We start from the raw sequence: 17,913 nt of genomic DNA, 5'->3' as shown, positions 1-17,913 counted from the left end.
TTAATAATAAAGAGCTTTGCCCTCCCAAAGTTCCAGTGTGCGCCTGAATTGAACCCCCTACAACACAAGCGCTACCGAGGCGCTCCAACCTACCACGACCTGTAGCACGGGGATGTCCTCATTCAGCAGCGGACTGAACAGCAAACAACTAGGTACGCCGAAGGCGATGTTGTGCGTTGCCGAGCCTTTTAAGTGTGGCAGCAGCCAAAAGAGGGACACCCCCCCCCCCCCGGGATGACGTCCACCGCAGAGATGGAGCGACGAAATCGGCTTCCGGATGGATCGTTACCATCGCAGGGCCGTAAGGTGGCGATGGGTTGGGGAGGCCTTCATCCAGCAGTGGATTGACCGTGGCCGGCGATTACGATAAACAAGACACACAATCTAAAAAAAACGCACACGTAAACTGAACGCCTTTCTTGGCCCCAATTCCACTTCAGCTACGATCGAATCAGCACTGGCAGAGTAAAACATAAAACACGTGTCGGGCAAATAAACAAGACACTCTTTAATTGTTGTATTGAGAGAGACGGCGCGGGAACTGAAAGCACCAATAAGGTCTGAAGATTGTCGAGCATCATGCGTGGTGATGGTAGCATCGTGCGTAGTGATGGTAGCATCATGCGTAGTGATGGTAGCATCGTGCGTAGTGATGGAAGCATCATACGCAGTGATGGTAGCATCATGCGTAGTGATGGTAGCATCGTGCGTAGTGATGGTAGCGTCGTGCGTAGTGATGGGTAGCGTCATGCGCAGTGATGGTAGCATCGTGTGTAGTGATGGTAGCATCGTGTGTAGTGATGGTAGCGTCGTGCGTAATGATGGTAGCATTGTGCGTAGTGATGGTAGCGTCGTGCGTAGTGATGGTAGCGTCGTGCGTAGTGATGGTAGCGTCGTGCTTAGTGATGCTAGCATCGTGCGTAGTGATGGTAGCGTCGTGCGTAGTGATGGTAGCGTCATGCGTAGTGATGGTAGCATCACTACACATGCAAAAGCAGTGTCACCCGAATGCCTCTTGTTTCCCACTCGCAGGAACTGAGCCATGCCCAGGGCTGAACAAGCCGTGGCCGCGTTGTTTTTTTTTCCTCACCGCAGAACTCTCAAGAGCTGTGCCGCCGCCGGCAAACTGCAGCGACCGCCTTGGGCTGCACGCCGGTGACGGCGGTGCGTTGCCACGATGGCGCCTGTGTCCCGCTGTGTCACCCAAGTAGAACTGCCACCGTTGATTTACCTTAGGAAAATATCAAAGATCTATCCTGAACCAAGTAATTATTGCATGGTAAGGGTACACTGAAATATAATCCAGGACAGGGCAATGGGTAAAGGTTACCCAGAGTTCCATTTTAAACAGGGGGGAGGGGGGGTGGTGGGTTCTCTGTTTTCAATAATCTAAGTTTAGAAAAACTCCTGACAGGAATCCACAAACCCCCCCCCCCCCCCACCGGCCCGGCCACCTCACAACTCCAAAGTTTGGTTTGTAGTGGCACACCCGTTGCAAGGCGACTTTATGGGGTAGCCCACTTTAAACTTAGACTGCCGCGCACCATAGGGCCCATCCAAGCTGCCTATCGTGTTCACCTGGCCACGCACAGGGAGGAGGATCCTGATGGGTCGGGAGCCGTCTCCTCGGTGTACCTTCTAGGCCCGCACTAATAAAAGGGTACTATCGGTGTAACCACACAGTCCTGATATTACATCATACGAGCAGAAAAAAAGTTAAACCTTTTGTGTTGCAAGTTGAGGCTTTGCTACCCTGCAAATTTCACGCAAGGCGCTGCAGCGGCTGTTGCTGCCCGCTGCCAAATTCAACTCCCGCTTGCTCGAGTTGCGTGAAGACCAAAACAACGAGAACAGATTGCTCTGTTTATGGCCAAAACGCTGCCGTTATGGCAAGCGTCATTCAATTCCTCGCCGTGTTCGAGGTAGCAACTATATAACACGTTTCTAATCTTTCACCTTGTCCTGAAATTGTATTTAAATAAAATAATAATAAAAATTATAAGTCCTTCCGAAATGCTCAATTTTACCAACACTTACAATGCTGCCTCATCGAGCCAGACTAACGTGAATTTAACGACTCTATTAAAGTAAAATAATTGCCGTCCAACAAGAGCAACGTGCGTCAATTTCCATTCGGCCGTCGGGTTTTTCTCGCTGGGAAGACGCAAAAACCTCGCTCGCACGGAGGTTCAAAATATTAACAAAGCATTGACAGGCCCCACGGAATGCAACCAACGATTTGGCACCACGCACCCCAGCGGCAATCGCTCCCATGCGGCAGGTTTAACGAAATGGAAACTAACGAACAGCGAAGATCGGCACGTGAAACAAAAAAGCGCATTTGCAGCTGCATCTTTGCAAAAACTCTACCGCCACGGAAACGTTGAGCACCACAATTTAACTTTGCAGGGGTGGGGGGGGGCGTGCCGCGTCTGTTCAGAGTCTCGATGTTTTTCCCGCGGTCGCGGTAGCGGTGCTCCGTTTAGCTCGGCCGGAGGCGACGACGTCGTGGGGCACACCGTGCGCGGGAGCCGGACACGATCGGGGCCTCGTCCCGCTTGGAAGGTTCAGCGGAAACCGCCGAGGATCTTGCGAATGCCCAACGCGGCCAGACCCGCCATGGCCCCGAACCCCGCGATGGCCACCAGCGTGTTTCTGAGCGTGCTGCCGGGCGTCTCCCGCGCATACTCCCGCACGAACCCGTCCTGCGTCCGGGGGAACACGAGTGCAATCCGCCGTCAGTACGGTCGTGCGTGTGCACGCGCGCGCGGTGTCGGTCCCGAAAACGGCAGTGGCACGGCTAGCGATTGTACAGGCGGTGCAACTGGGCGCTCAAGAGGCAGATGGGGCCCAGCTGCCGAGTTCGAAAAGAGGAGAGCGGGACATTTGCTCTGCAACGGCGTTTTCACAAACTTAATATGCAGGTCTTGGATTGACGAATTGGTTTTTTTTTTACACATTTGACCGCTTTAAACAAATGCTTCTCCTAAAACATGGACCCGCTGAAGACCCCACAGGCAATGGCGAGAAACACATACAGATGGTATGAACGACAGGGCGATTTCTGCCGTCCGAGAGAGGGGATTAGGCGTCTCTCACAATTTAACCAACACACAAGTCGCTCCACTGCCAGTCGCTCACTACTCTACACAGAAGCGCCAAGCTGTCTAAGCTGACGACATGTCGCAGCAACTTGGCAAAACTCAAATAAAAAAACAAGTTAAATTTCTCTTCAGTCTCGCCTGGTAACAAAAAACAACAACCCCCACCCCCAATTCTCAATAATCCTCATGCCGTCTGAACCCATCACCACCGTCATAATCACCACCAAAATCACAGTTCCCACCATCTCCACTCACCACCACGAATCAATCACAACCAGGTCGCACATCTCCACTCACCACCAATAATCAATCACAACCAGGTCGCACATCTCCACTCACCAACACCACTAATCAATGACAACCACGTCACACATCTCCACTCACCACCACCACTAATCAATGACAACCACGTCACACATCTCCACTCACCACCACCACCACTAATCAATGACAACCACATCACACATCTCCACTCACCACCACCACTACCACCACTAATCAATGACCACCACGTGGCACATCTCCACTCACCACCACCACCACTAATCAATGACAACCACGTCACACATCTCCACTCACCACCACCACCACTAATCAATGACAACCACCAGGTCACACATCTCCACTCACCACCACCACCACTAATCAATGACAACCACCAGGTCACACATCTCCACTCACCACCACCACCACTAATCAATGACAACCACCAGGTCACACATCTCCACTCACCACCACCACTAATCAATGACAACCACGTCACACATCTCCACTCACCACCACCACTAATCAATGACAACCACGTCACACATCTCCACTCACCACCACCACTAATCAATGACAACCACGTCACACATCTCCACTCACCACCACCACTAATCAATCACAACCACGTCACACATCTCCGCTCACCACCACCACCACTAAACAATCACAACCACGTGGTACATCTCCACTCACCACCACCACCACTAATCAATGACAACCACGTCACACATCTCCACTCACCACCACCACTAATCAATGACAACCACCAGGTCACACATCTCCACTCATCACCACCACCACTAATCAATGACAACCACGTCACACATCTCCACTCACCACCACCACCACTAATCAATGACAACCACATCACACATCTCCACTCACCACCACCACTACCACCACTAATCAATGACCACCACGTGGCACATCTCCACTCACCACCACCACCACCACTAATCAATGACAACCACGTCACACATCTCCACTCACCACCACCACCACTAATCAATGACAACCACCAGGTCACACATCTCTACTCACCACCACCACCACTAATCAATGACAACCACCAGGTCACACATCTCCACTCACCACCACCACCACTAATCAATGACAACCACCAGGTCACACATCTCCACTCACCACCACCACTAATCAATGACAACCACGTCACACATCTCCACTCACCACCACTAATCAATGACAACCACATCACACATCTCCACTCACCACCACCACTACCACCACTAATCAATGACCACCACGTGGCACATCTCCACTCACCACCACCACCACTAATCAATGACAACCACGTCACACATCTCCACTCACCACCACCACTAATCAATCACAACCACGTCACACATCTCCACTCACCACCACCACTAATCAATCACAACCAAGTCACACATCTCCGCTCACCACCACCACCACCACCACTAAACAATCACAACCACGTGGTACATCTCCACTCACCACCACCACCACTAATCAATGACAACCACGTCACACATCTCCACTCACCACCACCACTAATCAATGACAACCACCGGGTCACACATCTCCACTCATCACCACCACCACTAATCAATGACAACCACGTCACACATCTCCACTCACCACCACCACCACTAATCAATGACAACCACATCACACATCTCCACTCACCACCACCACTACCACCACTAATCAATGACCACCACGTGGCACATCTCCACTCACCACCACCACCACCACTAATCAATGACAACCACGTCACACATCTCCACTCACCACCACCACCACCACTAATCAATGACAACCACCAGGTCACACATCTCCACTCACCACCACCACTAATCAATGACAACCACGTCACACATCTCCACTCACCACCACCACCACTAATCAATGACAACCACGTCACACATCTCCACTCACCACCACCACTAATCAATCACAACCACGTCACACATCTCCACTCACCACCACCACCACCACTAATCAATCACAACCACGTCACACATCTCCGCTCACCACCACCACCACTAAACAATCACAACCACGTGGTACATCTCCACTCACCACCACCACCACTAATCAATGACAACCACGTCACACATCTCCACTCACCACCACCACTAATCAATCACAACCACATCACACATCTCCACTCACCACCACCACTAATCAATGACAACCACGTCACACATCTCCACTCACCACCACCACTAATCAATGACAACCACGTCACACATCTCCACTCACCACCACCACCACTAATCAATGACAACCACCAGGTCACACATCTCCACTCACCACCACCACTAATCAATGACAACCACCAGGTCACACATCTCCACTCACCACCACCACCATTAATCAATGACAACCACATCACACATCTCCACTCACCACCACCACTACCACCACTAATCAATGACCACCACGTGGCACATCTCCACTCACCACCACCACCACTAATCAATGACAACCACGTCACACATCTCCACTCACCACCACCACCACTAATCAATGACAACCACCAGGTCACACATCTCTACTCACCACCACCACCACTAATCAATGACAACCACCAGGTCACACATCTCCACTCACCACCACCACCACTAATCAATGACAACCACATCACACATCTCCACTCACCACCACCACTACCACCACTAATCAATGACCACCACGTGGCACATCTCCACTCACCACCACCACCACCACTAATCAATGACAACCACGTCACACATCTCCACTCACCACCACCACTATTCAATCACAACCACGTCACACATCTCCACTCACCACCACTAATCAATCACAACCACGTCACACATCTCCGCTCACCACCACCACCACCACTAAACAATCACAACCACGTGGTACATCTCCACTCACCACCACCACCACTAATCAATGACAACCACGTCACACATCTCCACTCACCACCACCACTAATCAATGACAACCACCAGGTCACACATCTCCACTCATCACCACCACCACTAATCAATGACAACCACGTCACACATCTCCACTCACCACCACCACCACTAATCAATGACAACCACATCACACATCTCCACTCACCACCACCACTACCACCACTAATCAATGACCACCACGTGGCACATCTCCACTCACCACCACCACCACCACTAATCAATGACAACCACGTCACACATCTCCACTCACCACCACCACCACCACTAATCAATGACAACCACCAGGTCACACATCTCCACTCACCACCACCACCACTAATCAATGACAACCACCAGGTCACACATCTCCACTCACCATCACCACCACTAATCAATGACAACCACCAGGTCACACATCTCCACTCACCACCACCACTAATCAATGACAACCACGTCACACATCTCCACTCACCACCACCACCACTAATCAATGACAACCACGTCACACATCTCCACTCACCACCACCACTAATCAATCACAACCACGTCACACATCTCCACTCACCACCACCACCACCACTAATCAATCACAACCACGTCACACATCTCCGCTCACCACCACCACCACTAAACAATCACAACCACGTGGTACATCTCCACTCACCACCACCACCACTAATCAATGACAACCACGTCACACATCTCCACTCACCACCACCACTAATCAATCACAACCACATCACACATCTCCACTCACCACCACCACTAATCAATGACAACCACGTCACACATCTCCACTCACCACCACCACTAATCAATGACAACCACGTCACACATCTCCACTCACCACCACCACCACTAATCAATGACAACCACCAGGTCACACATCTCCACTCACCACCACCACTAATCAATGACAACCACCAGGTCACACATCTCCACTCACCACCACCACCATTAATCAATGACAACCACATCACACATCTCCACTCACCACCACCACTACCACCACTAATCAATGACCACCACGTGGCACATCTCCACTCACCACCACCACCACTAATCAATGACAACCACGTCACACATCTCCACTCACCACCACCACCACTAATCAATGACAACCACCAGGTCACACATCTCTACTCACCACCACCACCACTAATCAATGACAACCACCAGGTCACACATCTCCACTCACCACCACCACCACTAATCAATGACAACCACATCACACATCTCCACTCACCACCACCACTACCACCACTAATCAATGACCACCACGTGGCACATCTCCACTCACCACCACCACCACCACTAATCAATGACAACCACGTCACACATCTCCACTCACCACCACCACTATTCAATCACAACCACGTCACACATCTCCACTCACCACCACTAATCAATCACAACCACGTCACACATCTCCGCTCACCACCACCACCACCACTAAACAATCACAACCACGTGGTACATCTCCACTCACCACCACCACCACTAATCAATGACAACCACGTCACACATCTCCACTCACCACCACCACTAATCAATGACAACCACCAGGTCACACATCTCCACTCATCACCACCACCACTAATCAATGACAACCACGTCACACATCTCCACTCACCACCACCACCACTAATCAATGACAACCACATCACACATCTCCACTCACCACCACCACTACCACCACTAATCAATGACCACCACGTGGCACATCTCCACTCACCACCACCACCACCACTAATCAATGACAACCACGTCACACATCTCCACTCACCACCACCACCACCACTAATCAATGACAACCACCAGGTCACACATCTCCACTCACCACCACCACCACTAATCAATGACAACCACCAGGTCACACATCTCCACTCACCACCACCACCACTAATCAATGACAACCACCAGGTCACACATCTCCACTCACCACCACCACTAATCAATGACAACCACGTCACACATCTCCACTCACCACCACCACCACTAATCAATGACAACCACGTCACACATCTCCACTCACCACCACCACTAATCAATCACAACCACGTCACACATCTCCACTCACCACCACCACCACTAATCAATCACAACCACGTCACACATCTCCGCTCACCACCACTAAACAATCACAACCACGTGGTACATCTCCACTCACCACCACCACCACTAATCAATGACAACCACGTCACACATCTCCACTCACCACCACCACTAATCAATCACAACCACATCACACATCTCCACTCACCACCACCACTAATCAATGACAACCACGTCACACATCTCCACTCACCACCACCACTAATCAATGACAACCACGTCACACATCTCCACTCACCACCACCACCACTAATCAATGACAACCACCAGGTCACACATCTCCACTCACCACCACCACTAATCAATGACAACCACCAGGTCACACATCTCCACTCACCACCACCACCACTAATCAATGACAACCACATCACACATCTCCACTCACCACCACTAATCAATGACAACCACGTCACACATCTCCGCTCACCACCACCACCACCACCACTAAACAATCACAACCACGTGGTACATCTCCACTCACCACCACCACCACTAATCAATGACAACCACGTCACACATCTCCACTCACCACCACCACTAATCAATGACAACCACCGGGTCACACATCTCCACTCATCACCACCACCACAAATCAATGACAACCACGTCACACATCTCCACTCACCACCACCACCACTAATCAATGACAACCACATCACACATCTCCACTCACCACCACCACTACCACCACTAATCAATGACCACCACGTGGCACATCTCCACTCACCACCACCACCACCACTAATCAATGACAACCACGTCACACATCTCCACTCACCACCACCACCACTAATCAATGACAACCACCAGGTCACACATCTCCACTCACCACCACCACTAATCAATGACAACCACGTCACACATCTCCACTCACCACCACCACCACTAATCAATGACAACCACGTCACACATCTCCACTCACCACCACCACTAATCAATCACAACCACGTCACACATCTCCACTCACCACCACCACCACCACTAATCAATCACAACCACGTCACACATCTCCGCTCACCACCACCACCACTAAACAATCACAACCACGTGGTACATCTCCACTCACCACCACCACCACCACTAATCAATGACAACCACGTCACACATCTCCACTCACCACCACCACTAATCAATCACAACCACATCACACATCTCCACTCACCACCACCACTAATCAATGACAACCACGTCACACATCTCCACTCACCACCACCACTAATCAATGACAACCACGTCACACATCTCCACTCACCACCACCACCACTAATCAATGACAACCACGTCACACATCTCCACTCACCACCACCACTAATCAATCACAACCACGTCACACATCTCCACTCACCACCACCACCACCACTAATCAATCACAACCACGTCACACATCTCCGCTCACCACCACCACCACTAAACAATCACAACCACGTGGTACATCTCCACTCACCACCACCACCACTAATCAATGACAACCACGTCACACATCTCCACTCACCACCACCACTAATCAATCACAACCACATCACACATCTCCACTCACCACCACCACTAATCAATGACAACCACGTCACACATCTCCACTCACCACCACCACCACTAATCAATGACAACCACCAGGTCACACATCTCCACTCACCACCACCACTAATCAATGACAACCACGTCACACATCTCCACTCACCACCACCACCATTAATCAATGACAACCACATCACACATCTCCACTCACCACCACCACTACCACCACTAATCAATGACCACCACGTGGCACATCTCCACTCACCACCACCACCACTAATCAATGACAACCACGTCACACATCTCCACTCACCACCACCACTAATCAATCACAACCACGTCACACATCTCCACTCACCACCACCACTAATCAATCACAACCAAGTCACACATCTCCGCTCACCACCACCACCACCACCACTAAACAATCACAACCACGTGGTACATCTCCACTCACCACCACCACCACTAATCAATGACAACCACGTCACACATCTCCACTCACCACCACCACTAATCAATGACAACCACCGGGTCACACATCTCCACTCATCACCACCACCACTAATCAATGACAACCACGTCACACATCTCCACTCACCACCACCACCACTAATCAATGACAACCACATCACACATCTCCACTCACCACCACCACTACCACCACTAATCAATGACCACCACGTGGCACATCTCCACTCACCACCACCACCACCACTAATCAATGACAACCACGTCACACATCTCCACTCACCACCACCACCACCACTAATCAATGACAACCACCAGGTCACACATCTCCACTCACCACCACCACTAATCAATGACAACCACGTCACACATCTCCACTCACCACCACCACCACTAATCAATGACAACCACGTCACACATCTCCACTCACCACCACCACTAATCAATCACAACCACGTCACACATCTCCACTCACCACCACCACCACCACTAATCAATCACAACCACGTCACACATCTCCGCTCACCACCACCACCACTAAACAATCACAACCACGTGGTACATCTCCACTCACCACCACCACCACTAATCAATGACAACCACGTCACACATCTCCACTCACCACCACCACTAATCAATCACAACCACATCACACATCTCCACTCACCACCACCACTAATCAATGACAACCACGTCACACATCTCCACTCACCACCACCACTAATCAATGACAACCACGTCACACATCTCCACTCACCACCACCACCACTAATCAATGACAACCACCAGGTCACACATCTCCACTCACCACCACTAATCAATGACAACCACCAGGTCACACATCTCCACTCACCACCACCACCACTAATCAATGACAACCACATCACACATCTCCACTCACCACCACCACTACCACCACTAATCAATGACCACCACGTGGCACATCTCCACTCACCACCACCACCACTAATCAATGACAACCACGTCACACATCTCCACTCACCACCACCACCACTAATCAATGACAACCACCAGGTCACACATCTCTACTCACCACCACCACCACTAATCAATGACAACCACCAGGTCACACATCTCCACTCACCACCACCACCACTAATCAATGACAACCACCAGGTCACACATCTCCACTCACCACCACCACTAATCAATGACAACCACGTCACACATCTCCACTCACCACCACTAATCAATGACAACCACATCACACATCTCCACTCACCACCACCACTACCACCACTAATCAATGACCACCACGTGGCACATCTCCACTCACCACCACCACCACCACTAATCAATGACAACCACGTCACACATCTCCACTCACCACCACCACTATTCAATCACAACCACGTCACACATCTCCACTCACCACCACTAATCAATCACAACCACGTCACACATCTCCGCTCACCACCACCACCACCACTAAACAATCACAACCACGTGGTACATCTCCACTCACCACCACCACCACTAATCAATGACAACCACGTCACACATCTCCACTCACCACCACCACTAATCAATGACAACCACCAGGTCACACATCTCCACTCATCACCACCACCACTAATCAATGACAACCACGTCACACATCTCCACTCACCACCACCACCACTAATCAATGACAACCACATCACACATCTCCACTCACCACCACCACTACCACCACTAATCAATGACCACCACGTGGCACATCTCCACTCACCACCACCACCACCACTAATCAATGACAACCACGTCACACATCTCCACTCACCACCACCACCACCACTAATCAATGACAACCACCAGGTCACACATCTCCACTCACCACCACCACCACTAATCAATGACAACCACCAGGTCACACATCTCCACTCACCACCACCACCACTAATCAATGACAACCACCAGGTCACACATCTCCACTCACCACCACCACTAATCAATGACAACCACGTCACACATCTCCACTCACCACCACCACCACTAATCAATGACAACCACGTCACACATCTCCACTCACCACCACCACTAATCAATCACAACCACGTCACACATCTCCACTCACCACCACCACCACTAATCAATCACAACCACGTCACACATCTCCGCTCACCACCACTAAACAATCACAACCACGTGGTACATCTCCACTCACCACCACCACCACTAATCAATGACAACCACGTCACACATCTCCACTCACCACCACCACTAATCAATCACAACCACATCACACATCTCCACTCACCACCACCACTAATCAATGACAACCACGTCACACATCTCCACTCACCACCACCACTAATCAATGACAACCACGTCACACATCTCCACTCACCACCACCACCACTAATCAATGACAACCACCAGGTCACACATCTCCACTCACCACCACCACTAATCAATGACAACCACCAGGTCACACATCTCCACTCACCACCACCACCACTAATCAATGACAACCACATCACACATCTCCACTCACCACCACTAATCAATGACAACCACGTCACACATCTCCGCTCACCACCACCACCACCACCACTAAACAATCACAACCACGTGGTACATCTCCACTCACCACCACCACCACTAATCAATGACAACCACGTCACACATCTCCACTCACCACCACCACTAATCAATGACAACCACCGGGTCACACATCTCCACTCATCACCACCACCACTAATCAATGACAACCACGTCACACATCTCCACTCACCACCACCACCACTAATCAATGACAACCACATCACACATCTCCACTCACCACCACCACTACCACCACTAATCAATGACCACCACGTGGCACATCTCCACTCACCACCACCACCACCACTAATCAATGACAACCACGTCACACATCTCCACTCACCACCACCACCACTAATCAATGACAACCACCAGGTCACACATCTCCACTCACCACCACCACTAATCAATGACAACCACGTCACACATCTCCACTCACCACCACCACCACTAATCAATGACAACCACGTCACACATCTCCACTCACCACCACCACTAATCAATCACAACCACGTCACACATCTCCACTCACCACCACCACCACCACTAATCAATCACAACCACGTCACACATCTCCGCTCACCACCACCACCACTAAACAATCACAACCACGTGGTACATCTCCACTCACCACCACCACCACCACTAATCAATGACAACCACGTCACACATCTCCACTCACCACCACCACTAATCAATCACAACCACATCACACATCTCCACTCACCACCACCACTAATCAATGACAACCACGTCACACATCTCCACTCACCACCACCACTAATCAATGACAACCACGTCACACATCTCCACTCACCACCACCACCACTAATCAATGACAACCACCAGGTCACACATCTCCACTCACCACCACCACTAATCAATGACAACCACCAGGTCACACATCTCCACTCACCACCACCACCACTAATCAATGACAACCACATCACACATCTCCACTCACCACCACCACTACCACCACTAATCAATGACCACCACGTGGCACATCTCCACTCACCACCACCACCACTAATCAATGACAACCACGTCACACATCTCCACTCACCACCACCACCACTAATCAATGACAACCACCAGGTCACACATCTCTACTCACCACCACCACCACTAATCAATGACAACCACCAGGTCACACATCTCCACTCACCACCACCACCACTAATCAATGACAACCACCAGGTCACACATCTCCACTCACCACCACCACTAATCAATGACAACCACGTCACACATCTCCACTCACCACCACTAATCAATGACAACCACATCACACATCTCCACTCACCACCACCACTACCACCACTAATCAATGACCACCACGTGGCACATCTCCACTCACCACCACCACCACCACTAATCAATGACAACCACGTCACACATCTCCACTCACCACCACCACTAATCAATCACAACCACGTCACACATCTCCACTCACCACCACTAATCAATCACAACCACGTCACACATCTCCGCTCACCACCACCACCACTAAACAATCACAACCACGTGGTACATCTCCACTCACCACCACCACCACTAATCAATGACAACCACGTCACACATCTCCACTCACCACCACCACTAATCAATGACAACCACCAGGTCACACATCTCCACTCACCAGCACCACCACTAATCAATGACAACCACCAGGTCACACATCTCCACTCACCACCACCACTAATCAATGACAACCACCAGGTCACACATCTCCACTCACCACCACTAATCAATGACAACCACATCACACATCTCCACTCACCACCACTAATCAATGACAACCACGTCACACATCTCCACTCACCACTAACACCACCACCACTAATCAATGACCACCACCAGGTCACACATCTCCACTCACCACCACTAATCAATGACAACCACCAGGTCACACATCTCCACTCACCACCACCACTAATCAATGACAACCACGTCACACATCTCCACTCACCACCACCACCACTAATCAATCACAACCACGTCACACATCTCCACTCACCACCACCACTAATCAATCACAACCACGTCACACATCTCCACTCACCACCACCACTAATCAATCACAACCACGTGGTACATCTCCACTCACCACCACCACTAATCAATGACAACCACGTCACACATCTCCACTCACCACCACCACCACTAATAAATCACAACCACATCACACATCTCCACTCACCACCACCACCACCACTAATCAATGACAACCACGTCACACATCTCCACTCACCACCACCACTAATCAATGACAACCACGTCACACATCTCTACTCACCACCACTAATCAATGACAAACACCAGGTCACACATCTCCACTCACCACCATCACCTCCAATAAATGACAACCACATCACACATCTCCACTCACCACCACCACTAATCAATGACAACCACCACATCACACATCTCCACTCACCACCACCACTAATCAATCACAACCACGTCACACATCTCCACTCACCACCACCACTAATCAATGAAAACCACGTCACACATCTCCACTCACCACCACCACCACTAATCAATGACAACCACATCACACATCTCCACTCACCACCACCACTAATCAATGACAACCACCAGGTCACACATCTCCACTCACCACCACTAATCAATGACCACCACCAGCAGCAGCAGGTGTCACGTGTCCACAGCAAGTGGCACGTGTCCACAGCAGGTGGTGTCACGTGTCCACAGCAGGTGGTGTCACGTGTCCACAGCGCGTGTCTCACCCAGCCTCCCTGGCGCACGAACCAGGCCCTCCTGCTGCTCCGCGAGGCCACCAGGAAAGCGGCCACCTCGTGGGCCACGGAGGCCCTCGCCTCGGCGTCTCTCCCCGCCCTCCGCTCCCTGCCGCCACCGCCGGCGGCTTCCTTGAGCCTCTTGAGGAGCAGCGCGCAGAACACCGCCAGCGCCACCACGCGGCCCCAGCTCACGCGCCCGTCGGATAACATCTCCCGGGCCACGGCGAGCGCCGAGCCGCGCAGATCCTCGGCCTCCTCCGCCACCACCACCAGGCGGCTCACCATGGCCGAAAAGGCGGCGCGGTGCTGCTCCAGGAGAGAATCCCCGACGCTCTCCAGGAGCTGTGAAGCGGCACAAAGTTGCTGCTGCGGTTGTTGTTGTTGCTGTTGTTGTTGTTGCTGCTGTTGTTGTTGTTGCTGTTGTTGTTGTTGCTCCGTCTGTGCCAGGTGAGCGGCGTAGCCGGAGATTAAATTTGCGGTCTGGACGGTGAGCTCGTCGTCATCGTCATCGTTGTTGTCATCGTCATCATCGTTGTTGTCGTCATCGTTGTTGTTGTCGTCATCGTTGTTGTCGTCATCGTTGTTGTTGTCGTCATCATCGCAGCGCCTCGCCACTCCGCCACTCCGCGCTGCCTCCATGGCCGCCGTCGGGAACGCGAGACGGAGTCGACGGAGGTCGGAGTCGCCTAATGGAATCGCGATGATCGATTCAGCGATGGTCGAAAATCGCCGCGTTGCTGGCCGTAGAATCTCTTCGGCGATTGGTCGATTTCTCATCAAGCAGGCAGGATTCGACGGGAAGTGAAATCGCGCCGACTTTAGATGTCGAGGAATCGATGCGGCGATTGGCTTGCGACGGCAAGCGTCAGCTCAGCGAGTTTCAGAGTCACAGCAGACCCAGCAGCATCAGTGAGTGTGTTAATCTGTCTGTTTGTGTCTGTGTGTGTCTCTGTGTGTGTGTGTACAGAGTCACAGCAGACCCAGCTATACCAGCAGCATCAGTGAGTGTGTTAATCTGTCTCTTTGTGTCTGTGTGTGTCTCTGTGTATGTGTGTGTGTACAGAGTCACAGCAGACCCAGCTATACCAGCAGCATCAGTGAGTGTGTTAATCTGTCTGTTTGTGTTTGTGTGTGTCTCTGTGTATGTGTGTGTGTACAGAGTCACAGCAGACCCAGCTATACCAGCAGCATCAGTGAGTGTGTTAATCTGTCTGTTTGTGTCTGTGTGTGTCTCTGTGTATGTGTGTGTACAGAGTCACAGCAGACCCAGCTATACCAGCAGCATCAGTGAGTGTGTTAATCTGCCTGTTTGTGTCTGTGTGTGTCTCTGTGTATGTGTGTGTGTGTACAGAGTCACAGCAGACCCAGCTATACCAGCAGCATCAGTGAGTGTGTTAATCTGCCTGTTTGTGTCTGTGTGTGTCTCTGTGTATGTGTGTGTGTACAGCAGGGGTCGGGAACCTATGGCTCGCGAGCCAGATGTGGCTCTTTTGATGATTGCATATGGCTCGCAGATAAAACAAAATATTCTCACTTGTTTTAATCCATCCATCGATTTTTCACTGCGCATGTCCTGTTCAGGGCTGCAGGAGCAATTGTCCATTATTTTAATTGGATGATACTGGCCTACGTTTGCCGTTGCTGGGTAAAACAGGTAAACGCCCCCTTTTGAATCAGTCTGAGACTGCGTCTGCTCGGTCATTAGCTCAAAGCTAACCCTTCGACGAAGAAGATGGCGAAAAGAAAAAAAGACGACGAGTATCGTACATTCCAGGACGAATGGACCGAAGAATTCGCCTTTGTGGAGAGAGCGGGTTCTGCGGTGTGTCTAATTTGCAATGACAAAATTACATCGTTGAAACGGTCGAATGTAAAGCGGCACTTCGACACGCGCCACGCTACCTTTGCATCAAAATACCCTGCGGGAGACAGCAGAAAGAAAGCGTGCCAAGAGCTTCTGAGCAGGGTGCAAGCTAGCCAGCAGCAACTCCGCGTATGGACCCGGCAAGGTGACTATAATTCGGCTAGCTTTGCTGGTTCTTTAGCAATAGTGAGGAACGGAAAACCATTCACAGATGGCGAGTATGCTAAAACGTTCATGCTGGATGTAGCCAATGAACTTTTTGATGATCTTCCGAACAAAGACAAGATAATCAAACGGATACAAGACATGCCTCTGTCGGCAAGAACTGTTCATGATCGTACCATCGT

At 50.9% G+C, this 17,913-nt stretch overlaps 1 protein-coding gene across 1 annotated transcript; it reads right to left on the bottom strand.

Annotated features, from left to right (window-relative positions):
- Positions 1 to 484: 484 nt before the first annotated feature.
- Positions 485 to 16,378, bottom strand: LOC142920769 (induced myeloid leukemia cell differentiation protein Mcl-1 homolog). Its single transcript, XM_076062842.1, has 2 exons — positions 15,691 to 16,378; positions 485 to 2,705 (listed from the first exon to the last, which is right to left on the bottom strand). Exons 1-2 carry the CDS (start codon positions 16,339 to 16,341, stop codon positions 2,568 to 2,570), a joined length of 789 nt encoding a protein of 262 aa, XP_075918957.1. The 5' UTR covers positions 16,342 to 16,378; the 3' UTR covers positions 485 to 2,567.
- Positions 16,379 to 17,913: the final 1,535 nt, after the last annotated feature.

This window comes from Petromyzon marinus, unplaced genomic scaffold (assembly GCF_048934315.1).
Source record: "Petromyzon marinus isolate PM22_M1 ecotype Great Lakes invasive population unplaced genomic scaffold, UKy_Petmar_22M1.pri1.0 PM_G_Scaffold_75, whole genome shotgun sequence".
Classification (NCBI taxonomy): Eukaryota; Metazoa; Chordata; class Hyperoartia; order Petromyzontiformes; family Petromyzontidae; genus Petromyzon; species Petromyzon marinus.
This window is presented reverse-complemented; position numbering and strand designations above follow the sequence as displayed.